Raw genomic sequence first — 26,315 nt, 5'->3', positions numbered from 1 at the left:
ACTGGATCAAAGGAATGTTTTATTTATTATAGCATTCATTCATGGGCCTACCTCCTCCATAAATAAATCTGTACAGAGTTGGGAAGTAGGACCATGACATCTACAGAAAAGAAGAAAGCATACCATTAAAGCTCAGGGATCAGGACAAGATATCAGTATCCTTCCATTTTCAAGTACACTAACAAGGCTGCTGGGATCTCCAATGGAGTGGAAACAATAGAACCCATGCTGCACGATCTCTCAGAATTTGGGAGTCCAATGTAGATTTAATCTATGACCCAGGTCCAAAAGTCCCAGCTTTCTCTGCCACTTCCAAAGCTAGCTTCAGGTTCTGGTCAAACAGCTCACACCTAGGTCAGACCCAGGAAACACAAATAAAAAAACACTGTGAAGCTCTTTCCCCACTTCAGATATAGAAGCAGAATCAGTGAAAACTCTACCTGCAGGACATGAACCCAAGGAAAACTTGGATTTTCAAAAGGCTAGTTACTGTTGTCTTATTTAAAAGTAATATTCTGCTATACTTCAAAAGACTTTGGGTAGAGCACAAGGTTTTGACCAGTATCTGGCGAGTGAGGCCACTTACCTGATGGGCATTTCCAGGGAGTAGAATGGATTCTTGAGTGCAAAATCTGAGTAAATTTCATAAATTTTTCGAAGAAGAGAATCTATTCCAGCTTGCCTAGGATCTGCCAGCACCACAAACTTGATCCCTGGAGAGAAACCAGGAATGGTTACCCAAGGGTAGAGAACATAGCAATCATCATTCTATATTTTTACAGCACTTTCAATTTTTATAAACTACTGTCACAAGCCCGTTTTATTATTGTTGCCACAAAAAGCAGAAAAGGCAAAATTGTGCATCTATAGAAGGGACCAGAGAATGTGACTTTATTATGTCACCAGGTAAATGAGAGACCAAGATTTGAGGTCAAGTTCTGCCACTTCCTTCCAGTCTTGGAATCCTTCTAGAGAAAGTGTCATGCGGAGGACAAACTGTATTAAGTGAGTGAAGGAATGGCATGATCCAAAGACCATTTTCATATTTAATTTTGGGACAATACACCTTCCAAAATGGGTGTAACATGACATTCAGGTGATTTATCTGAACCAGGGCTGAGCATGCCAGATGATGTAAACAAAATAAGCCTCAGATTACATATTGGCTTTGGATTCTCAAAACTAATACATAGATGTATGTGTACCACTGTCCCCGGAAAACTGAACACCACCCTTATCCTTGCTTACCAAAGCTGTCTTTGATCAATCCCTTGGCCCTGCCTGTCCCATCTATCCGACTGGACTATCTGGAGACACATACCTGTTAGTGTCTGGAAGCAGTGCAGTTTGAAAGTGTCTGTCTCCAGCATCTCAATGCCTGAGCTTCCCTGTTCGGGAGACAGCTGGGAGCCAATGGCAAAAAGCCTATATGCAAAGGAGGCAATGTTGGGAATCCCCCCAAGGCTGTGAGGGAGGAGTGCTTCTCAAACTTTATATGCTGAGGAGTTCACTTTACAGCTCAGGAGAAGTGCCTGGCAGCAGTGTCAAAATTTCTTTTAAGTTAATTTGTCTTCTGCGAATATTTTATTGTTTCCTTGCTCACACTGGGGACTTAACCCAGGGGTGTTCTCCACTGAACAACACTCCCAGTCCTTTTTTATTTTTGAGACAGGACATCACCAAGTTGCTAAGGCTGGTCTGGAACCTGCAATCTTCTTGCCTCAGCCTCCCTAGCAGCATAGTGCACACAAGCATGTGCACCATGCCCAACTTACATTACATATTGTACTATAAACACTTACATTGAAAACTGCGGGTAAAAGAAACACTGGGGAATATGTGTATACTTGCTTAGCTGGTGGGTAGGCCCAAGTCAGCTCATTTCATACAGCTAAGAGCAAGATTTTTAAAGGTAATTTAATTCAATTGCCTTACAGATGAGGAAACAGGCTTACAAAAGAGAAACTGACTTAGACAAGGTCACATTACTATATTATCTAAAACCTAGACATATTGGATCAGTTTCCTTTTCATAACACAAGAACCTGTGACTTATGAGGAGGAGGTATAGAAAGATGAGCACTGCTGCCCAGAAGGGCCCACAGAACCACACTACACCAGCCAGTGTACAGCTAGATGCAGGCCAACCCACTAGGAAGGGTTGAGGTAACTTACGAGTGGAACATGGAGGCCAGCATAAGCTTCTCATTGGAGGTGAGGCGGGGCCGACCGAACCGAATGGACACCGGGTAATTAGCAGGGTTACCCAGATACTCCAGCACCTCTTTCCCGTCGCCCGTGAACTTGCCGTTCACGTCTATGCCATTGATGGCCAGCACTGCGTGGCCCACTGCAGAGTTGAGGCTAAGCGTCAGCGAAGCTCCAAGCCAGGGATCCCACCAGGGCCCAGGGGCCCAGGCGCACCCCAAACCCCATCCCGCATCTCCACACCTGCCCATTTCCGGAGAACCGGGCCCCGCTCCCCCAGCCCGCGACTAGCCCACCCCGGATGCCATCGCGCTGTCCGAAGGCAACCAGCACACGCTCGTCATGTAGCTTGAGCAGCAGATCCAGCGGGTAACTGAACGTTTTCTCAGCCTCAGCCCGGGGCGCGTAGCTATCCAACTGGTAAATGAGGCCACCAGCTTTATTCACCACATACACGCTAAAAATCGCCATTGCAGCCTCTGCCTCTTAAAAATTGGGTCCGGTTACTTCTCGAAGTCCCGCCCCGGAACTGCCGTCACAGCACCTGCCCCGGCCAGCACCAGCTTTCTCCTCCTAACCCCCAGCTTGCTACTTGCGGCGCTTGCGCACTCGGGGCTACACGCCTGGGCCTAGCAGTACTGCTGTGCTTCTCGGTGTCTGGATAACACTTTCCTTCATAACTAGCGGCAGTCCAACAAGCAAGGGGCAGTATCTAGAGTGCGCGGCTCAGGCACCGGGGTTCATTTCCCTCATCCCGCCTTTGGCGAAAGGGCAAGAGCGCCGCCACAGGATTTCTTCGCCGTGGCCCCGCCCCTCGCCCCGGAAGTAGTCGCGACGGGCGGAGGTTTCTGGGCCTGTTGGTGAGCAGAGCTTCCTTTTTGTCCGACATCTTGAAGAGGCTCCAGCGGCTGTTGCTGCTCTCCACGCTTAGCGATGGTGAGCTTCGCGGGTGTGAGGGCGGCGAGGTTCTGTGAGGCGGGCGGTGCTGGGACGAAGTGAAGGTGACACTGAGCGGGAGGACTTCTTGCATTACGCGGCTGGGCTTCAGTGCGGGCGCAGGGATTGCTTGCCCCATGTGCTCTGGTTGGAGTAGCGCTGCGAGGTGGGGTGCATTTAGTCGGAGAGCATGGGACTGCCTGAAACCTGCTTGCTTTTCCCCTGCAGCCACCCAAGGATGACAAGAAGAAGAAAGACGCCGGAAAGTCGGCTAAGAAAGACAAGGACCCAGTGAATAAATCTGGGGGCAAAGCCAAAAAGAAGGTAGGAGTGAACCCTTAATGGGGGCGCCCTCCGTGGCATGCTAGTGGTAAACATGACTTGTACTTTCTTTTGTTTATGGTACTGGAGATTGAACCCAGGACTTACTGCAAGCTGGAGAACCCCTCTTCCACTGAGTCACATCCTCAGTCCTGATAAATGACTAGTGTACCAAGTGGTTTTCTCGGGTTGTGGGTTTTAGAGCCACGTTAATTATGTTTCCATCGTAATTTTTAAAAATTTTTTAGCTGTAGATGGACACAATTATCTTTATGTGGTGCTGAGGATCGAACCCAGTGCCTCGCATGTGTGAGGCAAGCACTCTACCGCTGAGCTACAGCCCCAGCCTCCCATCGCCATTTTTAAAAGTTTTAAGAATACACTAGTAAACGTGTATAAAGGGTTTACTCTATTGACTAGCACACGTTGCTTATTAACATACTCTGCCCATATTCCACCCCCATATGTGTCTTATTTTCGCAATCTGCACCTTCATGATGTTAACAGTGGAAGAGATTTCTCTGAACTCTGACGAATGTTGCTGCAAAGGGATAGGTGCTTCTGTCAGAATTTAACTAGTTTTTCTATTTGTCTTTGTGAGCAGAAGTGGTCCAAAGGCAAAGTTCGGGACAAGCTCAACAATCTAGTCTTGTTTGACAAAGCTACTTATGACAAACTCTGTAAGGAAGTTCCCAACTATAAGCTTATTACCCCAGCTGTGGTCTCTGAGAGACTGAAGATTCGAGGTTCCCTGGCCAGGGCAGCCCTTCAGGAGCTCCTCAGTAAAGGTGAGGGATGTGTTTGTAATGGTATGCTTTTAATGGTTGTGTTGTCTTCATGTTAGCCATCTTAAATGCTTTTACTGGAAAAGCAGTTGGAATTAAGGGCAGGAGGAGGCATTAAAATAATAATAATTATAATCAAAGCCATGAGCATTGGTTATTTATTTTTTTTTAAAGAGAGAGTGGGGGGGGGAGAGAGAATTTTTAATATTTTTTAGTTCTCGGCAGACACAACATCTTTGTTGGTATGTGGTGCTGAGGATTGAACCCGGTCCACACGCATGCCAGGCGAGCGTGCTATCGCTTGAGCCATATCCCCAGCCCTGATTATTATTTATTACTACTTTGGTACTGGGGATTGAACACAGTAGCACTGAGTTACATCCCCGGCCCTTTTTATTTTTTTTTGAGACAGAGTCTCACTAGATTGGTGAGGCTGCCTTTGAACTTGTGGTTCTCCTGCCTCAGCCTCCCATGTAGCTGAAATTAAATGCATGTGTCCATGTGCCTGATTCACAATTAAAAAAAAAAAAAGATTCTTGTTAAGAAGACTTTAGAGTAAAGTCATTTTTATCGATGCATTAAGTTGAATGGTGGATTTGAGTGTCATAATCTTACTTTGGGTATGATAACAAATTAACTCAATTATATATAGTACATATGGAAGTAATGCTTTTTAGGGGGTGGGGGTGTCAGGGATTGAACCCCGGGGCACTTAAACCACTGAGCCACATACCCAGCCCTCATTTATTTTAATTCTTGCTCAGTTGCTGAGGCTGGCTTCAAACTTCGAATCGGCCTCCTAACTAGGTGAGGTTACAGGCATGCGCCACTGGGTTCACCACCTTCTCCCTTTTCATGGTGCTAGAGATTGAATCAATCTAGTGCCTTGCTACACCACCTCCTCAGAAACAATGGTAAAATTAAGCTATCTTTCCTTCCTAGGACTTATCAAACTGGTTTCAAAGCATAGAGCTCAAGTAATTTATACCAGAAATACCAAGGGTGGAGATGCCCCAGCTGCTGGTGAAGATGCATGAACAGGTGAGCAGGAACACAGGGTTTTGTGGCAAAGGAAGTATATATTCCGTTTCCTTTACAAGGCTCTGATTCTGATTTCTCTTAACTTTTTTCTTTTTACAGGTCCAATCAACTGTACATTTGAAAAAATAAAGCTTTATTAAAACGAATGAATGGGTACGTCTATTTTCTAGGAAAGGATTTGGTAGAGGGAATAAAATACTGTGATGAACCTTATGGTGATTGAAGAGTATCTTGAAATTAGCTTTTTTCCTTTTGTTTGTTCCTTACTGCAGCTTCAGTTTTGAATTGATGCCTGAAGGAAATGAAGGGATACCAGTATGAAGGGTGATAATCTCCAAAGGGGTGGTTAGAGTCATAAGCATTGGATCCATACCTAGACTGCCAGCGGCGTCCGTTATTCCAGACTCTGCCAAAAGAGGGCAGCCATCCAGCACTGGTGCTGGAGCTATGATCAAAATTGGCCCCAACTCTATCTGGGGGCAGTTTCTTCAGTTTCTGTTTTTCCTCTGCAAGGACAGGAAATAATTTTGAGTGTGAAGATTTAAAGAATCTTAATGCACTCCTTGAATTAGTTTACTTACTTTCTTTAAGAAATTCTTCATAGGAAGGTCCTATTTGTTGATTCCCAGGGCTGTGTTCCTCATCTGGGATCATCCAGGGAGGTGTGGCACCTGAAAAAAGAAAACAGAAATTTGACAGAAACTGAAGTACCTTTTTAAAAAGTCTTCATGCTATTAGGGAATATGCCCTAACTGTTAGCTCACATAATTAACAACTAGAAATGTTTAAAAATCAGAATTCTGGAGTCCTAAAGGTCCTAGGCTGATTTAGTGACACTCCTTACATGGAGTACACTTAAAAGTAGCTCCACCCTCTCATTGCCAGAACAGAGGATTGAGTCAAGGCTTAGAGCAGGTTATGCAAGACCTCTGCACCGAGTTATATCCCCAGTTCCCCACTCCTGCTTTTGCTACACTTGAGACAGGGTTCTCCCCAGGTTGCCCATTCTAGCCTTGAAACTTGTGAATCTCCGGAGTACCTGGGATTACTGGTAGACATCATCATGGCCAGCACTTCATATGCAATCGGTTGAGTCTTTTTCTCTTTTTTTTTTTTGGTGCAATTAGAAATTGCTTTACAAACATTGAGCTATGCCCCCGCCAGCCCTTATTTTTATGTAGACACTCATGCTTTATCTTAATAAATTGTATTCTTCAAAAAGGATGTGGGAGGCTATGGCTCAGTGGTAGAGTGCTTGCCTGGCATATGTGAAGCACTGGGTTCAATCCTCAGCACTACATAAAAATAAAGGTTCAACTCCCAGTACCAAAAATTAAAAAATAGCTGCCTCATTTTAAAAAACCTTCCCAGGACCTTACCTGAGTGAATGTTACCAACTCCAGGTGTTTCCTGTAGTGGAAATGGAAAAAAGAAAGAAAATCCTAGATAAGAAAGCAAAGAGATAATAGGATACTCATAGGTAGAGACAAAGGAAGTAGATACAACCCCCACTAAATTGTGCACTCTGGTGATGTTAAACCTGAAAAGTGAGAAGGAGTAGTCCTGGCTTGAAGAGGCTTAGGGTTGGGTGTGTTTTTTTTTTGGGGGGGGGGGTGCTGGGGATTTAACCTAGGGGTATTCTGCTACTGAGCTACCAGGGATTGAACTAGGGCACTTGGCCACTGAGCCATATCCCTAGCCCTATTTTTTTTTTTATTTTATTTAGAGACAGGGTCTCACTACATTGCTTAGTGCCTCACCATTGCTGAAGCTGTCTTTGAACTCACTACCCTCCTGTCTCAGCCTCCCTAGTCACTAGGATTTCAGGAGTGTGCCACCGCACCTGGAACTGATCCCCCAACCCCTGCTTTTTTTCTAAATATTGTTTTAGTTGTAGATGGACATAATACCTTTTTTTTTTTTTTTTTTTTTAATGTGATGCTGAGGATTGAACCCAGTACCTTGTTTCAGTTGCTGGGATTATAGGCACAGCAAGGCTAATGGTCCTAATGGTAGATGAGTCCAAAAGTGGCATACCTACCATATGCAACATAAAACCCTGGGCCTCACAGCACACATGTATTACAGATTACATTTGGGGGTCTATGTGGTACTACATCCATTAATAGAAGAGGCCGGTTCAAATATGCCTGTGAAAAAGTGATGTGAACTAAGGGGTAGAGGAGGGGAAGGAAAAACAACGGCAGGTGTGGAAGCAGCTCCAGCACAGTTGGGATGCAGGTGATGCAGTGGTTTGGGGAAGGGGAGTACTGCAAAGGGAGTAGAAATTGTCCCAAGGGTGAACTGAGGCAGATATAAAATTGATGGACTAAGGGACAAATTGGAGATGAAAAGAGGGCAAGGATCTGTGTTTATATGAGTGAAAATACAGTAGAGTAGTAGGGGTTACCTTCAGATGCTTGTGGGATACTGATGTATGAATGGCCTGTACTGAGATGAAACACTAGGGGTTAGCATTTCTTTGGCAATGATGGCAACAGGTGTGGATAAGATCACTCTGAAAGGTGAGAAAAGAGATCTAAGGACACAGAACTAAGAAACAGGGTAATAAAAGGGTAAAGCCTACAAAACAGATGGAAATGGGCCCAGGAGAATAAGCAGAAAAGAAGGTTGTACTGGGATCTGAGTGGGCATTGGCAGGCTTGTTTTTTGTACCTGATGGCCAATGAATGTCAGAGGCTGTCCTGCTTCCATCCAGTCAAGGTCTGGAACTGGTGGCTGGTCCAAGTATGAGGGTTGCTGTGAGCTGGAAGCTACTTGGCTGAAAGACAAACAGGCTCAGGCTGGCAGATGAGGTCCTTGAGCCACAAGGATGGCAAAGATTAGATCTGTTCCCATTTCCCAGCCAAAAGATTATAGATTGCTCTAAGACGTCTAATACTCAAAGAGATTCCCAATAATCTTACCTGTTTCTCCCTTTCCATCTTCCAAGTGCTGAGGAGCTCTCTTCTGGGTCTGGCTCTGCCTGAGGCTGAGTTTGATTCAGGAAAAATAAATGTGTCTAAGGTGCTTAAGTGCCTACCTAGGCCATGCCCCCATGCTCTAATCCCCAGTATCATGAAGGGTACTGCCCAAATTGCAAACTCCCTCCCAGCCCTGCCCACATCTTCTCCGACTAGACCTGCCCCCTGGTGGACAGGTAAGGAATTCAAGCCAAGCAGATGTGGAATGAAGTCCTTGAGTTGTCTTAGAAGATCTGATTGCTGAAATGCTGGACCTGGGAAAGTGAGGGGATCAGTGGATTTGGATTGGATACTGCTCTGGATCCTCCGAGGGAAACCAACCTCTAAGACAGATCTGACCACCTCCTGCCGGCTCTGCTCCACCTCACGAATTTGAGCTGCCATCTGTGGGAGACAGGCTACTTAGACAGGTTTAGGATCATGGGGGAGTCCTTCAGAGGTCCTAACTTACCTCTTTGATCACTTCATCCTCTTTTTCCTCATAGGAATCCAAACTTTTCACCATGGATTTCTTAAATCTAAAAAGAAGGGGAACAACATACACAAAAGGACATATCAGCACAGAACTCCAGTTGTGGATATATATATATAATTTATTTATTTTTTAAAATATTTTTTTAGTTGTAGATGTACACAGTATCTTTTTTTTTTTTTTTTTTTTTAAAGAGAGAGTGAGAGAGGAGAGAGAGAGAGAGAGAGAGAGAGAGAGAATTTTTAATATTTTATTTTTTAGCTCTCGGCGGACACAACATCTTTGTTGGTATGTGGTGCTGAGGATCGAACCCGGGTCGCATGCATCCCAGGCGAGCGCGCTACCGCTTGAGCCACATCCCCAGCCCTGTACACAGTATCTTTACTTACTATGTGGTGCTGAGGATCGAACCCAGGGCCTCACATATGAGAGGCAGGCGCTCTACCACTGAGCTACAGCCCAAGCCCCATATTTATATATTTTTTAAACTTTTATTTGTTTATTGATTGATGGTACTGGGGATTGAACCCAAGGTATTGTGCATAATAGGAAAGTGCTCTACTACTGGACCACATCCCTATCCCTTTTTATTTTTATTTATTTACTGTACTGGAGATTGAATGCAGGGGTCCTCTACCACTGAGCTACACCCAGCCCTTTTTATTTTTTGAGATGGAGGGGGGTCTCAGTAGGTTGCTGAGACTGGCCTCCAACTTGCTATCTTGCAATGGTCTCCAGAGTTGCTTGGAATAACAGGCAACCACACCATTTTTTCCCCCACTTTTGGAACTGGGTATTGAACCAGGGGCACTTAACCACTGAGCCACAACTCCACCCATTTTTTTTGTATTTTATTTAGAGACAATTTAGAGAGTTGCTTAGGGCCTAACTAAGTTGCTGACGCTGGCTCTGAACTCACAATCCTCCTGCCTCAGCCTCCTGAGCCACTGGGATTATAGGCATGTGCCATCACACCCAGCTTATTTAAAAATTTTGAGACAGTATCTTGCTAAGTAACATGAGGCCTTGCCAAATTGCTGGGGCTGGCTTTGAACTCCCAATCCTGCTGCCTTGGGCTCCTGGGTTGCTGGTATTACAGACGTGCACCACCATACCCAATAACACCTGGCCATTTTTGAGATAGGTTTCACTAAGTTGCCTAGGCTGACCTTCAACTTGCTATCTTCCTACCATAGTCTCCCAAGTAGGATTAAAAAAAAATATTTTTTAGTTGTGTTGTTTTGTTTTCAGTACTGGGAGACCTAGGGGTACTCTAGCACTGAGCTACACCCCCAGCCCCCTTTATTTTGGGATGATCTCACTAAGTTGCTGAAGCTGGTCCCAACCTGTGATCCTCCTGCCTCAGCCACCTGTATCATTAGGATTACAGGCATGTGCCACCACACCTGACAATTTTTGAGAATTTTCAAATTCAAAAACAAAAGAAAGTACAATAAACACCCCTACATCTCTCACCCAGATTCACTGTTAACATTTTGCCATACAGCTCTGCCTTTTTTTTTTTTTTTTTTTTTTGCTTGATACCAGGGATTGAACCCAGGGACGTTTAACCTCTTATCCACATCACTAGCCCTTTTTATTTTGAGACTGGGTCTCACTAAATTGCTTAGGGCCTCCCTAAATTGTTGAGGCTGGCTTTGAACTTGCAACTCTCCTGCCTCAGCCTCCCCAGCCACTAAAAGATTACAGGTCTGTGCCGTTATGCCTGGCTTTGGCTCCACTTCTTCTTCTTTTTTTTTTTAATATTTATTTTTTAGTTTTCGGCGGACACAACATCTTTATTTGTATGTGGTGCTGAGGATCGAACCCGGGCCGCACGCATGCCATGTGAGTGCGCTACCGCTTGAGTCACATCCCCAGCCCCCTGGCTCCACTTCTTTTACACACACCCAAATACCCTTCTTTTCTTTTTTTAAAAAAATTTTTCATTTATTCTTTTTGGTTATCCATTACAGTAGAATGTATTTTGACATATTATACATACATGGAATGTAACTTCCCATTCTTGTGGTTGTACATGATGTGTAGTTACACTGGTCATGTATTCATACGTGAATATAGCAAAGTTATGTCTGATTCAGTCTACTGTCTTTCCTACTTCCATCCCTCTCCATTTCCCTTTGTCTAATCCAATGAACTTCTATTTTTCCCCACTCCTCCTTAAGCATCTGCCTATCAGAACATTCAGCCTTTAGTTTTTTGATACCCTTCTTTTCTGCCAAAACAAAAAATAGGTTTAGATATGAATCTTAACCCTAAATATTTCAGGATGAATCTCTAAGAACAGGAACATTCTTCTGAACCACATACCATTACTCCACTTAAGAAAATCAATTATTCTTTTGGATGTTCAAATTGTCCCATATTTGGCTAGTAAGTATAGAAATATACTCAAAGTTCCCCACCATTTCAAAAATATGCTTTATAACTTCTCTTAACTCTAAAACCCCAAGACTGAGTGAAAGGTCAAATATGGAATTTGGCTACCATAAAAACAAGAACAAAAAGCTCTCACTTATCTAGGTCTCTCTAGTCCTCCTGTTTCCTACTGTTTCCCTCTGTGGTTAACTAAGAGGTACTCTATCACCAAATGAACTACACAACCCACACCACCCTTTAAAAAACTTTTTAAATTAATTTATTATCAATATATATATATTTTTGGTACTGGGGATTGAACTCAAGGGCGCTTTACCACTGATATTCCCAGCCCTTTGTATCTTTTATTTATTTTGAGACAGGGTCTTGCTAAGTTGCCCAGGCTGTTCTCAAACTTGTGATCCTCCTGCCTCAGCTTCTGAAGTTGCTGGGATTATAGGTATGCACTATCATACCCATCTGCAGTTGTGTTTTCCTATAACACACAAAAAAATTCACAATAATATCAAGACCACTATCAACAGTGCCCTGGCATTCTAGCATTTATCCATAAAGGCAATGTGTTTAACCAGTGCTTAGCAGAGTCTTGGCTGAAGGGCTTGTATGACTCTCCTAGTATACAAGAAAATGAGAAGTCTGTAAGAAACTATTATGAGGCCATCTCCCACTTGCCATCTTATCTTCCCTGAAAAGTTGGACGATGAGACAGTTTTTCATTGAGTTCTAGACTCTGATGAGGCATGGGGCTTTCTGAACCACTCTGAGATTAGAGCTGATTATAAAACCACTTACTCGGGTGGAATGTACTTAACATGCACAATGCCCTGGGTTCAATTCCCAGCTCCAAAAAAGTAAATAAACCACTTTTAAAAATTTGTCACTATCAGGTTGTGGTTCAGTGGTAGAGTGCTTGCCTAGTATGTGTAAGGCACTGGGTTTGATTCTCAACACTGCATATAAATAAATAAAATAAAGGTCCATTGACAACTAAAAAAAAAGTCACTATAAACAAACTTTAAAAAAAAAAAAAAAGTGGGTATAGTGGTGTACCCCTGTAATCCTGGCTACTTGGGAGGCTGAAGCAGGACCACTGCAAGTTCAAGGCCAGTTTGGGTAATTTATTGAGACTCTGTCTCAAAAAAAAGGGCTAAGGATGTAGCTCAGTGGTAGAATGCTTGCTTAGCAGTCACAAGACCCTGGATTTGATTCCCAGTACCACAAAAACAAGAACAAAAAGCTCTCACTTATCTATAGTCTAGATTTGGCAACAGTACGTCCCACAACTCACACTGCAGCTGTCTATCCTTTGTTTCAATGTGGTATTTTTTATTTTATTTTATTTTTTATATTTGTTTTCAGTTTTCGGTGGACACAACATCTTTTATTTTATGTGGTGCTGAGGATCGAACCCAGCGCCCCATGCATGTCCGGCGAGCGCGTTACCGCTTGAGCCACATCTCCAGCCCAAAACGTGGTACTTTTTAGTGTATGGGACAAGGACCTAGGAAGCTGACATATGTAAATAATAAATTGCCAAATCTATACATGGCTATTTGTATCTTTACCAATCAAATCAGTTAAGCCCTGGCCTTGCCTTGTGGTGCGTGTGACTCTGAAAATTTATAAGGTTCCAAAATTGAAACTTACTTTAAAAAGTTTATATGGACACTTTGTTTATATTCCTGTTACCTCTACACTGTTCCATGGACCCACTAGAGGTAATCAGTTTTGTTGGTTTATTAATTATTCTTTTTGAAAAAATAAGCAAATACTTAATGAGGGGGATATGTTCTGAGAATTGTGCCATTAGGCAATTTTGTTACTGTGCAAATTTCATAGGGTATACTTATACAAACTAAAATAGTAACGAGGCACTAGGCAATATACTCTTATGGGACCATCTTTGTAGATGTGGTCTGTTGATGGAAATGTTATATGGTGCATGACAATATGTATTTTTATTTTCTTACTTATATAAAAGAAACTTAATATAGGATTTTAAAAATAAAATTAAAAAAGGGCTGGGGATGTAGTTCTGTGTTGCAATGCCCCTGGATTCAATCCCCAGTACCACAAAACAAAACAGCAAAAAATCTACATATATATACATTCATTTATATCCTGCTTTATTCACTTAAAATATTCTGGAATTCTGGAAATCATTCCATGTTAGTTCAAAGAGTACATCCTCGTAATTCTCAATTTCAACTTTCTACCCAACTATCTTTTATTTACTTATCAAAAATCACATAAATTCAGGTCAGGGTGTGAGAAGTAAGTGCTTTTTCTCTGCAGTTTCCTACCTCCTCCCAATTTGAACCACAGATCTAAGGGTAAGATAGTAGGATCCAGGCATTTCTTATGGTCCCCTTATTATTCTCCATAGTGTCAACATAAGAATAAGGAGGTTTTTCTATAAACTCTTGACTCTGACATCCCCTTAGGTCCCACACCTCATAATCTTGGCATGGTCCCAATTAAAAGTTTACTTTCCCAAAGCAGTTCAGGGCTCCCTCCCTCTGAACTGACCATCTTCCTGCATACCAGTTTCTCAGGGCACTCCATAATATAGAAAATAGAGTCTAAAATTTTCAAAGTAGGCACTGGGTGGGCCCTAGTTATTGCACACAATGAACAGCCTCTTCCATTCCTAAAGAATTTTAGTATTCTCTGTGCCCCACATTTATGGAGTTGATTATAGTCAATTTTTATTCTATACTCTCTATTTGCTAACTTCCATCCTCCAACTAGATTTTTTTTTTTTTTTTTGGTACTGGGGATTGAACTCAGGGGATTGAACTTGGCACTCAACCACTGAGCCACATCCTCAGCCCCAATTTCGTATTTTATTTAAAGACAGGTTCTCACTGAGATGCTTAGTGCCTTGACCTTGCTAAGGCTGGCTTTGAACTCTCGATCTTCCTGTCTCAGCCTTCCAAGCCATTGGGATTACACCCATGCACCACCATATTGGCTTTTTTTTCTTCCTTCAAGAGATGGGGGTCTAATGGCTGTCATGATGTCTATCTATATTACCCAGCCTGGTCTCAAACTTCTGGGCCCAAGCTCTTGAGTTGCTGAGACCACAGGTGTGCACTACTGTGGCCATCACATTTTTTTGTGTTCAATATATTGCTTACAGTAATAAGTGTTATGAAGACAGCACATGCTTGTGCAATCCTTATTGAACTTTCCAATATAAAATGCTCAAATCCAGATCCAGAATACAGATCCAGAGAACTTAACTCTGTTATTTTATCTCTCATTACCAGTGACTTAAGTGCCAGTGACTTACCGTGCATAATCCTGTGGGGAGATCAGAAACTTCTCTTTCATCTGGACTTCAGCCTTGTTCTCCCACCAGAATTTGTTAGTTGCTTTCTTGTGCTCTGGGCTGAGAATAGATAGGATGGTTAATCTCAAGTATAGATTATAAAATAGTGTTATGGTATCTAAGCATTAGGTAAAGACTCAAACTGCATCTGGTTTCTGCCTTGGGCAAGGTGGAGAGAGGAATATTATTACCACTCTTCAAGACTTTCAGTCTCCTTCCCCCCCAGTAAAGTTGTGAAGTGATGGGCGGTGAGCACGCTGGATTTCCCAGCTAGACCATCCACATTATTGGCATCATGACAGCCATTAGACCCCTCTCTATTCCCAAGGTTGGTGATACCTGTGACTCAATCTACCTACCCCGATCAAATCACAAAGTGTCCTTCCTCTTCCCGACCCACACATGTATACATATATGCCAGAAAAGGCTCCCAGCCTGGTGTCACCTGGCCAGATGCTCCAGCAGACCCCCATGCAGCACCGTCAGGTTTCCGTGGCTCAGGTGTTTCTGCACCTCACAGCTGCAACACAGGCACCAGCAACATCGGTCGTGTTCGGGCACGTAACGCTCCACCTGAGCCGCGCGGACGGCCTTGCGGGCGGCCTCCACCTAAGGAGAACAGGCCAGGTAGGACCCAGAGGAAGACACCCAAATCGCAGCCCCTCGGCCCTCGCAGCACTGGCCCTCATCCCTCCAGCTCCACATCCGCACCTGGGGCAGGAGACGCTCCAAAGCCGCCTTCAGCTGTCGCTGGTGCTTGCGGCTGTAGACGTGTCCGCGACCACAGAAGAAGGTCTGGCGGCACAGAGGGCAGCGCTGCGGCGGCGCCATGGGCCCAGGACCTGGGAACTCCTAGGATCTCGAAGGATCTTGAAGCAGATCCTTCGCCATTCGCTGACCCCCGACCCTTGACCTCTCGGGGCGGGACGAACCCAGAGGCTCTTGAGACCTCTAGCGGCCGGCAAGCGCTACTGCAAATCGTGCTGCGGTTGCGCAGACTGTTCTTCCCCAGTGCAACCTAGCGGAGTCAACACAACATCCCCAGATGCCGTGCGGCCAATGAAAGAGGCCCCACTACTGTGCGGCCAATGAAAGAGCCTAGCACCACCGTGCAGGTGCGCGGGAAAGAATGCACTCCAGTTAGGACCACAGACCACATTCATTTCGTAACAAATCCTAATTGATATTTACAGGTTGCACAGCACAGAGTGTATCCTAGGCTTTGCATTAGTTATTTCACTGAATCCTCCCACTGTGTGGCCTTTTACCAGTGGGAAAGCTGAGGCACGTAGAAGGTAAGGAACTCTGTGAATGGATTCAGAGAAAATGAGATTAGGAAGGAGAGATCTGGAAGGAGAAGATCAGAGAGGAGAAATTTGGGGAAAAGAAGATCAGGGAGGAGAAGCTTAGGAAAAGAAGATTTGGAAAAAGAAAAAAACGTTAAGTTTCAAAGCCACAAGGGATATAGTCAAAGCATCAAGCGAACCCCTGTTGCACTGCTTCCCTAAAACTTGGAGGATAACGTGAATTGTCCTTCCACAATCCTGAAATCTCCATTCTAGAGCTCCCTGATAAAGCGTGGAAAATTAGCCCAGACCTTACTTATAGGATAAAGAGCCAGAGCTGGCCCAGTGTCCCAGATTTCTCTTCGATTTTGTTACTGGTACTGGTGCACTAACCTGGATGGACAGCCATGCCTGTGGGGCTGCACACTGTCAACTCTACAGAAGTCAGGCCCAGAAAATAGCCAGGGTCCCCTGTGGATCTTGCCTCCTTGTTGGAGCTGCCCTCTAAACTGCAGTTTCTGCCACATGTGATTCTTTTTTTTGTTTTGATTTATTTTGTTTTCCTTTTGGTGCTGGGGATTGAAACCAGGCCTTGAATCTGGAAAGCATGAGTCCTACTGCTGATTCCTTTTTGTGACCTCTGTAACAAGATTTTTGAGCTCCCATTATTCCTTTGGCAGGTTCAATCCTGAATCTTGTCCACCAAAATTGCTCCTTCTCTGAATCCAAACTCTGAAGTTCTATTCCGATTACACCTTCTATCCTCTCATGTGGACTTATCTTCATCCTGGACTTTAACTATAGGGAGACTTCCATTCCTGAAGAAGACTCCTCATCCTTTCATTCAGAAATTTATTTAACATCTACCTGCTGCCAGGTGCTTTATTCTAGGTGGTGATTTTCAAAGTGTGTCCCCTCAGGCCCACAGCTTTTTAGCAATGCAGGTTCTTCCCCCCTGGCACACACACACACACTACTTACACAATCCTTCAGGGGATTCTGATGTCTGCTCAAGTTTGAGAAGCACTGGACTAGCTCTTAGGTCCTCTTGTCTTTACTTTATCCACTGTATCTCAAGGATTTGTTTTTGCTTTTAGTACCAGGGATTGAACCCAGAGCTCTTAACCACTAAGTCACATCCCCAGCCCTTTTATTTTTATTTTTTAATTTTTTTTTAAATTTTGGGATAGTGTCTTGCTAAGTTGCTTAGAGCCTTGCTAAGTTTCTGAGGCTGGCTTTGAATGTATGATCCTCCTGCATCAGCCTCCCAAGCCACCAGGATTACAGGTGTACACCACTGCCCCCAGGCCTCAGGGACACTTTAATGCCACTTTCAAGACAATTTTTTGTGTTTTCTTTTTTTGGGAGGCAGGTAATGGGGATTGAACTCAGGGGCACTCTACCACTGCTACATCTACCACTGCTACATCTCCAGTCCTTTTTATTTTTTATTTTGAGACAGAGTTCTCACTAAATTGCTGTGGGCTTCCCTAAGTTGCAGTACCTGGCCTCAAAGTTATGATCCTCCTGAGTCTTTGGGATTATATCTACCACGCGGCCTGCGCAGTGGTTTCATTAATGAGGTTCTAGGCATAAAGTTAGTTAGACGAGATCGAAATAAAAACACAAGACTCAATTACCTTAATTCTATTGCTAGGTCCGAGACGGCTCCCCTCTCTGGTTCGCTCCTCTAGCCGCCCAGCAGGGCAGCAAGGATTACTCAGGGCTAGCAGGAGAGAGAGAGAGCACGCCGGGGAGTAGCCTTTTATTAGGGAACCAGAGATTCAGGGGAGAATTCCATCCAATGAAGGTTGAGGGGGGGCTGCACTCCAAGGTCAGGGTCAGCGATTGGGTCCCCGGGGTCAGTGGTCAGGCACACCCCCACACGGATGGGCTCTCTCATCAGGAGAGGGCCGGGAAAAACTTCGACATATGCCAAAGTGCCTCAGACCCTCAACGGGAGGCACCCGATCACGTGTGAGAATGGCGCCCCACAATTATAAACATGAGTTACTGCACCTGGCTCAAGGCAACTTCTTACTCACCCTTCCAAGACCTCTCATTCTGTCAAACCTCAACCCTCCATCAACTCAGGCATATGTTTCCATCATTTGTTCCAAAACTGCTCAGGCTATAAGTGTAGCTCAGTGGTACAACACTTGTCTAACATTCATGAGGTTCTAAATTTGTTCCTCTGCACAGCAGAGCTGCTCAGAGTAATCTACAAAATCTGCTTTGACTACTAGCCCCCTGAAATTTGGCTTCTAAAAAAGTCCTTAGAGTTCTCCACCACTAAGTGTGCAGCTGCCATTTGAACTTGGCCTGTGTGAAATGGAACTTAACACCTTCCTCTTCATGTCATCCTCTAGTTAATCCTCCCAGTGAATGATACCATCAAGCTAAAGCCTGGAGGTTTGGGGTAAGTTATCCTAGACACACACTTTTTCTCAACCCCCCCACATCCAAGCTCATATTCATTGGATTTCTGAAATGTTTAAAGCCTAATTGGACGCTGTGTTGCATGCCTGCAATCTCAGTGACTCAGGAGGCTGAGACAGTAGGATCGTGAGTTCAAAGCCAGCCTCAGCAACTAAGCAAGGTCCTAAATCCTAAACAACCCAGTGAGACCCTGTCTCTAAATAAAATACAAAAAAAGGGCTGGGGATGTGGCTCAGTGGTTAAGTGACCCTGAGTTTAATCCCTTGTAACCCCAAAGTTTAAAGCCTCTCTTTTTTCCCCCCAGAATTGGGGATTGAACCCAGGAGTGCTTTACCACTGAGAGCTATATCTCTAGTCTCCCCTCCTTTTTTTTTATCAACTGGTGTTTGAAACACGGTTTTGCTAAGTTGCTAAGGCTGGCATTGAAATTGTGATCCTCCTGCCTCGCTTCCCAGGTCCCTGGTATTATAGATGTGCCACTGCACCTGACCTATCTTCCATTTTGTTAATACTGAGAGCATACTTCATTTCAATTCCCTTCCTTTCTTGCTAGGATTTATGTAAACTCATCTTAACTGGTTTCCAAGTGTCTGGTTGATTCCAGGTCCACTTACCTACCACACTCCAGGCTTAAGAAAGTCCCCCAAATTACACTCGTGATTAGTTTTATACCTCTCGATTGCCTTCAGGACAAACCTGAACCTCCTCAGCATTCCTCAGCATGTCATTCAAAGGCTCCTACCACAGGGTTCCCAACTTCCTTGGCCCTCCTCTTCTCTTTCTCTGACCTCCAATACCTCTCTTCCAGGAAACATTCCAAGATCTATTGCTTCTATGCTCTTTAGCATCCCAGTCCTCAGTGCCCTCTGTCTGAAATTTACTTCTTTCCAGTGCTGCCTCATTAAATCTTCCTTTTTTATAAGCCCTGAACTAGAATGAGTAATTTCGTGAAGCTAGGGGCTTTTTCTGGTACATGGTAATCTCAATCAAAATTTACTAAAGAATAACATGTTATCCCTTTTTGTACAGCTTTCCAGAGTTGTGTTGTTGTTGTTGCTATATTATTATTATTATTATGCTGGGGATTGAACCCAGGCCCTCACACATGCTAGGCAAGTACTTGACCAATGATTTACACTGTGGTCCTGGAATTGATTTATTGATTCCACTGTACCACTGAGCTACAACCGCAGCCCATTAAAATAATTTGTTATGAAAAAACAAAAACTGTACAGAGACTATACATAAAAGTGATGGTTCCTTATTTTTTCATTCCCACCCAATCCTCAAAGATGGCTACTGCTGTTTCATGTCTGTATTTTTCAAGACCTGGTCTATGCTTAGACAACAATTTTATATCTTTGAACATAATTTCTATCACATTTGAACACACTATTCTGCTATCCCTTAAAATATATTTTGGATATTTTTCTATATCAGTATAGAGCACGATATTAAATACTGTCTATATGCTAATGACTGTCATTAAAATTGTATAGTCAGCTCTCTGTATCCATGAATCTGTGAATTTGACCAATGGCAGACAAAAATATTCAGGGTGCTAGGGCTATAGCTCAGTGGTGCAGTTCACGCTGAGCATGCATGACACCCTGGGTTTAATCCCCAGCAACAATAAATAAATAAATACATATATATTTTTTTTTCAGAAAAAAATTGTATGTTCCTGAACTTGTACAGACATTTTTGTTGTCATTCTCTAACAATACAGTACAACTATTTACATAGCATTTACATGAATTAGGTCTTACAAATAATCTAGAGATGATTTAAAGTATCTAGAAGGATTGGGTAGGTTACATGTAAATACTAGGCCATGTCATATAAAAGACTTGAGATTCTCCAGATTTTGATCTCTGTATGCAGTCCCCAGAACCAGTGCCCCAGGGATCCTAAAGGCTGATTGTATTTACATTTTCAGCTCAGAATTCTCCTCTGAACTCTGCCCTATAACAACTATCTACCTGACATAACCACCCTGATGTCTCACAGATTCCAGCCACAGAACTGCTCAAACCTGCTGCTCCCACAGGCTCCCTGTCCCCACCACCATGCAGGTGCTCGAGCCGAGCCGACAACCTCAGAGTCATTCTTGTGGTCTCCTTCTGCATGCAGTCAACCCAGGGACTAGAAAAAAACTAGTTGGTTGTGTTGCTGTGCTTCTCTCCATCTCTGCTGCCACTGCCCCAGTCCCCTGGATTACTTCCTGCGTCCACCTTTGCTCTCCATGCTTGAAGTGATTAACTGTGAGAGCAACTTGTTGGCATCACAAAACAGGTTATGTCAGTTATTTCAGTTACTTTCTACTCTGCTTCTGAAAAAAAAAATCAAACAAATTTTTATCATAACCTAGAAAAAACTTCAAGATCCAGGCCCTTTCCACCTTTCCCAGCTTCGCCTTGGATCTTTCTCACCTTGCTTTCTATGTTCTGTCCTCCACAGTCTTATCAGTAGATCAGAGAATTGTCCAGCACAGTGGCAGGCACCTATAGTCCTGGCTACCTGGGAGACTAAGGCAGGAGGATTGCTTGAGCTTAGGAGTTCAAGGCCAGCCTAGGCAACATAGTGAGACTCTGACTCTACTAGAACATTTTTTCTTTTTGTTCTTCAGCCTGGCAAACTTCCACTCACTCTACAGGTCTTAATTGAAATGTCACTTTTTTAAAAAGGTCTTTTCTGATGTGCCCTCCAAACTAAGTTAGATACCTTGTTACCTATATCACTTTCTTTCACACTAATCTGATATTTACCTTACTAATATTTATTACCATTGTGCATTGTACATAATTAGCATGTTAGTTCAACATGTATTTCCACCAAGACTGAAAACTTTGAGGAAGAAACCATTTTGGATTTCACTTTAACCCTAACACCTGGCACAAGCCCTGACCAACAAATACAGTAGTTTCTCTTTGTCTTTGGGGGACACATTGAAAAGTATGCCTGAAATTGTGGATAGCACTGAGCCCTATAAGATCTGTTTTATTTTTTCCTTTACATATATATCTATGATGAAGTTTATAAATTAGGCAAAATATTATTAAAAATAAATTATTAATAAAATAGATAATTATAACAACATATTCTATTAAAACTTATATGAGTGTGGTCTTACTCTTTTTAAGTTTTGTTTACTTTATTTTTTATTTTATTTTATTTTATTTTTTTAGATAGAGTCTTACAGAGTTGCTTCAGGCTGGCCTCCAATTCATGATCCTCCTGCCTCAGCCTCCCAAGTCATTGGAAGTTGCCATGGCACCCAGCTTCTCTTTGTTGTCAAGTGCTGGGCAGCTGCAGCAAACCACAGATCCTAATCACCCCCTGGAATGAGAGGAAGAAACAACTGATACTCTGCAGGGTACTGTGTTGTTAAACTGAGATGTTCTGCTGGTTAGGTGCATTCAATGTATTTTCAACTTAAATATTTTTAACTTATGATCCATGTATCTGGACTTAATCCAAACCTAAGTCAAGAAGCATCTGTAGTCTCTCTTTTCCCATGCAGTCTCTGCTTCTCCCTACCTCCCCAGTTTTCACTTCTGCCTCCTTGGAGCATCAGCAGATCCCCCATAGAGCAGTGCTGGTTTAAGACACTTCTGGGAGAAGTTCTAGCTATTTTCCAAAGTTGGAAAACAATCATCACTGAAGTCTCCTCCTGTGAGAAGCCTTCCCCAGCTTCTCCAGCCACAGCTAATTGCTCTTTTCTCTGTGCTTCCAGGGAATATGGAATCTGCTGGTTACAGAAGTGACTATTCATAGCAAACAGTGCAGCCTCATTACCTAACAGGCCCCATGCTAGGCTCTGGGGGGTTTGGATGAGAACATCCCTTGTTCCTTTGTGTTGACTTCCCTGGTTGCCAGCAGCACTGAAAGGGAGCCCCTGTGGGGTGGGGCTTGTATTTTATACATGCTTGGCTCAGGGGTTCTCTACTCCATCAGTCTTCATACCCCAGGAAGAGAGCAAATACTTTACCACCCTGAAAGAATCTTACTGATAATATAGCCTATCTGCATATGCAACTTTAAAAAGCTCTCTATAGTGCTCTAACCACAATATAACAGAAAAATAAAGGGAGGAAAAAATATGATAAGATGTATCACAATGAATAAATTACTTAAAAACACAAGATAATTTCAAATACTTAAATAGCTTAAAGTAAAGATGCTGTTCAAATAAACATTGAAAATACTTTTCTTTTTTTTGATATTTATTTTTTAGTTGTAGTTCGACACAATATCTTTAATTAATTTATTTTTATGTGGTGCTGAGGATTGAACCCAGGGCCTCGCCTGTGCTAGGCTAGCACTCTACTCCTTACTCCTTAACCCCAGCCCTGAAAATACTTTTTCTTTATGCTTACTACCTTGACATAAGAGCTAAGTAAGTGTATTTGTTTATAGGATCCCTCTGAATGCAACAGATTCACACACAGATTGACACAGGCATGTGGTATCGTTGAAAAAACTCTTGATGAGCTTCCAAAAAAAAAAAAGTACCATCTTCATTTTACATGCTAGTTCATTCCTGGAAAAATCAGTGTATTCATCATATTTTAATAATGACACACCTGAGTATGGTGGCACATGCCTGTAATCCCAATGATGTGGGAGGTCTCAGTCAGGAGGATCACAAGTTTGAAGACAGCCTCAGCAATTTAACAAGACCCTGTCACAAAATAAAAAATAATAAGGGCTGGGGATGGAGAGGTGATGGGATGGGCATTTCATGTCTGTCACAGAAATAAACAAATCAAGTGAACTGAGGCCTTTCTTCAGAGATGCATATTTTGGTCTAGGAGTACATGGACTGTGCTTTTCAGGAGTACCATGTTTCAAAGAGCAGCAGGGAAGCAGTTGGATTTCACAATGAGCCAGGTTGCAAGGTATTAAGCCATGATGAGTGGACAGGAAATGAAGGTTACTCCTTGTTATGGTTTAGATATGAGGTGTCCTCCAAAGCTCATGAATGAGACATGAAAGTTTAGCAGTAAATAGATTGGCTTAGGGAAGCCTTAACCTAATCAGTGTATTAATCTACAGATAGGGACTAACTGGGTGGATTTATTATAGGCAGGAAGGGTGTGGTTGAAGGAGGTGGGTCTCTAGGGGCCCTCTTGGGGTTTATTTTTGTCCCGGATAGTGAAATCTCTATCTGTTCCTGATTGTCATATCTGTAGCCATTTTCCTCTGCCACACACTTCCACCATGATGTTCTGCCTCACTTTGGATCCAGAGCAATGGAGCTGGCCATTTGTGGACTGAGACTTCTAAAACTGTGAGTGCCAGATAAACTTTTCCTCCTCTAAAATTGATCCGGTCAGGTCTTTTGGTCACAGCATCAGAAAAGCTGACTAAAACATTCCTCAAGGGCTGGGGATATGGCTCAAGTTAGTAGCAAGCTCACCTGGCATGCATGAGGCACGGAGTTTGATCCTCAGCACCACATGGAAATGGGTTGAAGATATTGTGTCCACCTAAAGCTAAAAAATAAGTGTTATAAATAAATAAATATATAAATAAATAACTCCTCAAATATAATGGCCATCACACTCCAAGACAGAAAAAGAATAATAGTACCTACTCCTTAAGGTAGTGTGATTGTAAGTACTCCATTGTTAGTGCATCAGACATACCCTATCCATTTCTTATAAGTTCTCAAATCAACTCTCTGTGTATCCCCATTTTGCCTATCAAGAAAACTTATGGGGGGGGGCTGGGGTTATGGCTCAGCGGTAGAGAGCTCGCCTCACATGTTCAAGGCCCTGGGTTTGATCCTCAGCACCACATAAAAATAAATAAACAAAATAAAGATATTGTATCCATTTACAAGTAAATAAATATATATTTTTTTAAAGAAAACTTAAGTTTAGAAATATTAAGAGAACTTGTGCGGAATGCAGCACAGCTTGGTTCAGGTCAGGTTATCTGTAGAGGGAGCTAGGTCTGGAGTCAAAGATAGCAAATACGTGTTGCTAAGCAGCAGAAAGGTCCAGGTTACCCATGAGAGTTGTCAAAGATTAAAAGTAGGTGCAGGCCATTACTAGTTCCCACACCTCCTGGAACATGGAGAAGACTGTCATCCCGAAGTTCTGTGAGCCAGTACCAGGAGAACCAGTTCGCACCCACCTGTCACTTGACAATGGTCTGCCCTGGGCAAGTGTGGATGCCTGTTCTACCCAGCACCACAGCTTGGGACCCCAGAGCATCTAGGATCCAATAACCTCAACTTCCCACTTTCCCATGGGAAAACAGAAGTGGGGCAGATGAATGGGATTGCAAGGCTAACTAATAGCTTTGGTACTTTATGAAACCCTGATTAGCATAAATTTGGACCAATAGCATTGACCCAACTGCTATATAATCCACTAGACTAGCACACTCAAGTGGCAACCCCTAACAGATACCCTCTTGCCCTGTGGGAGTTCTGTTTCTATTCACATTCAAATAAATCCAGTTCTTACTCATCCTTGTCTGTGGATTTCCTTCTTTGAATTCAGAAGACAAGAACTCAGAAGAAATTGGCCAGGAGCTGCTGGGGTCTGTTGCAACACTGGAGGGCATAGCCCACTAGTAAGAACTGCAACATGTTTCTTGGCTGCAGAGGCATGCAGCTTATGCAAGACCCCATCCACCAGCAGAAGCAGAGAAACTCCAGTTTCATTAATGTAACAGGGACTTGGAGAGGCTGTCTTTGCTCAAAGAAGTAACTCTTGGGCCTGTAGATGCCTCATGGGTAACCAAAAACAGGATAAAGTTTGGCATCTCTGCCTTATTTTGTATTTATCTTCGGATCTCTGCTCAACTTTGTGCCTAGGAATGTTAATCATTTAAGGAGTATTTATCTAAAGACAAGTAATACAAGTTTTCTGGTTTTGTTTTTTGGTACTGGAGATTGAACTCAGGGGCCCTTACCATAGTTATATATCCAGTCCTTTTTATTTCTTGAGACAGAGTCTTGCTAAATTGCTGAGGTTGTTCTCCAACTTTGTGATCCTCCTGACTCAGGCTCTCAAGGAATTTTAGGTATGTGTCACAGTGCTCAGTGTAATATAAGGGTGATTACCCCTAAATGTACCTATCCCATCTTGTTCCCCTTGAAGACTGGGTCTTCAGCATCCTGTTTTAGGCCTCTGGAGAGACACCTAAAGTCTTCAGTTACTGCCCGACTAGAGGAGCCTTATAGACACCTCACCCCACGCAGGAATCCCCCCCTGAGCAGGAGCAATCATCTCATGAGAACTGTGATCCCACCCTTTTGGGATCATAGGTCTAATAAGTATTTTGAGCAACAAATGGAAATTGCTCCCCTCAAGTGATAAAGACTTTTCTGGAGCCACTTTGTAGAACCGGAACTGAAACAATGATCAACCAGGCCACAGTTTAGCCAAGACTGTTTAATTATGCAGACTTTTCTCTCCCTGCCCTAACTCTTCCTCTATTTAACCCTAAAGCTCCTGTCAGCACTCTGAAGACAGGACGGAGATGCTGCATCTCACTTCCCCTGCCCAGTGTGCTCATGTTGACTCAAGTCCTTTCCCTGTTTCTCACCATAACCTTTTCTGTTTGGTTTTTGGGGCAAGTGGGTGAACCTGGTGTGTTGGAGCCCCCAAAGTCAGGCCTCTGGCTTAGACTCTGGTAAGACTAAGAAAGAGGCCTCATTAGCTCCTTTTCCTGATCAGAACACCTTGCCAGAGAGGTTCTTCTGAAATAGGGAGGCAAGAACTACCTCAAAGTGGATACCAGTGAGGAGGAAGGGAGGAAAGACGAAGAGGTGAGGCCACTTCAACCTGCCAGCTGTAAAGTCCTGGAATTTGGGATTCCCAAATTTAGCATCTCCAAAAATAGCACTGTATTCTAGTTCTTCTTGAATTGCATCCTTTACTACCAGGCCACAATCAGCTTAGATTGCTACTTCTCCTTATATATCCCAAGCAGCAGATTCCGCTTCCAAGGGTGATTTGCCACTAAGCTACATCCCCAACTTCTTCTTCTTCTTCTTTTTTTTTAAGATAGGGTCTCACTAAGTTCCTGAGGCTGGCCTCGAACTTGCAATCCTCCTGCCTCAGCCTCTGGAGTAGCTAGGATACATTT

The 26,315-nt window shown here is 43.3% G+C and overlaps 3 protein-coding genes across 4 annotated transcripts; 1 reads left to right on the top strand and 2 right to left on the bottom strand.

Annotated features, from left to right (window-relative positions):
* Positions 1 to 2: 2 nt before the first annotated feature.
* On the bottom strand, positions 3 to 2,948 carry Trappc4 (trafficking protein particle complex subunit 4). Its single transcript, XM_026396385.2, has 5 exons — positions 2,505 to 2,948; positions 2,176 to 2,350; positions 1,322 to 1,425; positions 587 to 713; positions 3 to 350 (listed from the first exon to the last, which is right to left on the bottom strand). Exons 1-5 carry the CDS (start codon positions 2,677 to 2,679, stop codon positions 272 to 274), a joined length of 660 nt encoding a protein of 219 aa, XP_026252170.1. The 5' UTR covers positions 2,680 to 2,948; the 3' UTR covers positions 3 to 271.
* A 91-nt stretch (positions 2,949 to 3,039) lies between these two features.
* Rps25 (ribosomal protein S25) lies at positions 3,040 to 5,437 on the top strand. Its single transcript, XM_026396386.2, has 5 exons — positions 3,040 to 3,144; positions 3,373 to 3,468; positions 4,070 to 4,253; positions 5,193 to 5,291; positions 5,391 to 5,437. Exons 1-4 carry the CDS (start codon positions 3,142 to 3,144, stop codon positions 5,285 to 5,287), a joined length of 378 nt encoding a protein of 125 aa, XP_026252171.1. The 5' UTR covers positions 3,040 to 3,141; the 3' UTR covers positions 5,288 to 5,291; positions 5,391 to 5,437.
* Positions 5,438 to 5,439: 2 nt separating this feature from the next.
* Positions 5,440 to 15,381, bottom strand: Cenatac (centrosomal AT-AC splicing factor). 2 transcript variants are annotated; one of them, XM_026396382.2, is made up of 11 exons: positions 15,193 to 15,381; positions 14,927 to 15,090; positions 14,443 to 14,541; positions 8,727 to 8,793; positions 8,597 to 8,659; positions 8,219 to 8,283; positions 7,968 to 8,073; positions 6,671 to 6,701; positions 5,873 to 5,962; positions 5,665 to 5,797; positions 5,440 to 5,583 (listed from the first exon to the last, which is right to left on the bottom strand). In XM_026396382.2, exons 1-11 carry the CDS (start codon positions 15,310 to 15,312, stop codon positions 5,529 to 5,531), a joined length of 993 nt encoding a protein of 330 aa, XP_026252167.2. In that variant the 5' UTR covers positions 15,313 to 15,381; the 3' UTR covers positions 5,440 to 5,528. The 2 variants fall into 2 exon arrangements, with proteins under 2 accessions (XP_026252167.2, XP_026252169.1); XM_026396384.2 differs by lacking the exons at positions 5,440 to 5,583; positions 5,665 to 5,797; positions 5,873 to 5,962; positions 6,671 to 6,701 and adding an exon at positions 7,733 to 7,809 and having other exon boundaries at positions 8,219 to 8,659.
* Between the last annotated feature and the right edge of the window lie 10,934 nt (positions 15,382 to 26,315).

Source organism: Urocitellus parryii, chromosome 4 (genome assembly GCF_045843805.1).
Source record: "Urocitellus parryii isolate mUroPar1 chromosome 4, mUroPar1.hap1, whole genome shotgun sequence".
NCBI classification, from domain to species: domain Eukaryota; kingdom Metazoa; phylum Chordata; class Mammalia; order Rodentia; family Sciuridae; genus Urocitellus; species Urocitellus parryii.
Note: the sequence above shows the minus strand (reverse complement) of the source record. Positions and strands in the feature narration are given on the sequence as shown.

Bases quoted from the DNA above. Each gene is read 5' to 3' on its own strand.
- Trappc4 (XM_026396385.2), bottom strand. From the start codon at position 2,679: ATGGCGATTTTTAGCGTGTATGTGGTGAATAAAGCTGGTGGCCTCATT. The intron at 2,351-2,504 runs GTGGGCTAGTCG...TCAACTCTGCAG, and splicing joins ACAGCGCGATGGCATCCGGG to TGGGCCACGCAGTGCTGGCC. The intron at 714-1,321 runs GTATGTGTCTCC...GTTTCTCTCCAG, and splicing joins CTGCTTCCAGACACTAACAG to GGATCAAGTTTGTGGTGCTG.
- Rps25 (XM_026396386.2), top strand. The intron at 3,469-4,069 runs GTAGGAGTGAAC...CTTTGTGAGCAG, and splicing joins GGGGCAAAGCCAAAAAGAAG to AAGTGGTCCAAAGGCAAAGT. The intron at 4,254-5,192 runs GTGAGGGATGTG...TTTCCTTCCTAG, and splicing joins TCAGGAGCTCCTCAGTAAAG to GACTTATCAAACTGGTTTCA.
- Cenatac (XM_026396382.2), bottom strand. From the start codon at position 15,312: ATGGCGCCGCCGCAGCGCTGCCCTCTGTGCCGCCAGACCTTCTTCTGT. The intron at 6,702-7,967 runs GTACAAAAAACA...TTTCCACTACAG, and splicing joins TGACATTCATTGGCCATCAG to GAAACACCTGGAGTTGGTAA. The intron at 5,584-5,664 runs GTATGGATCCAA...CATTTCCTTCAG, and splicing joins GGACGCCGCTGGCAGTCTAG to GCATCAATTCAAAACTGAAG.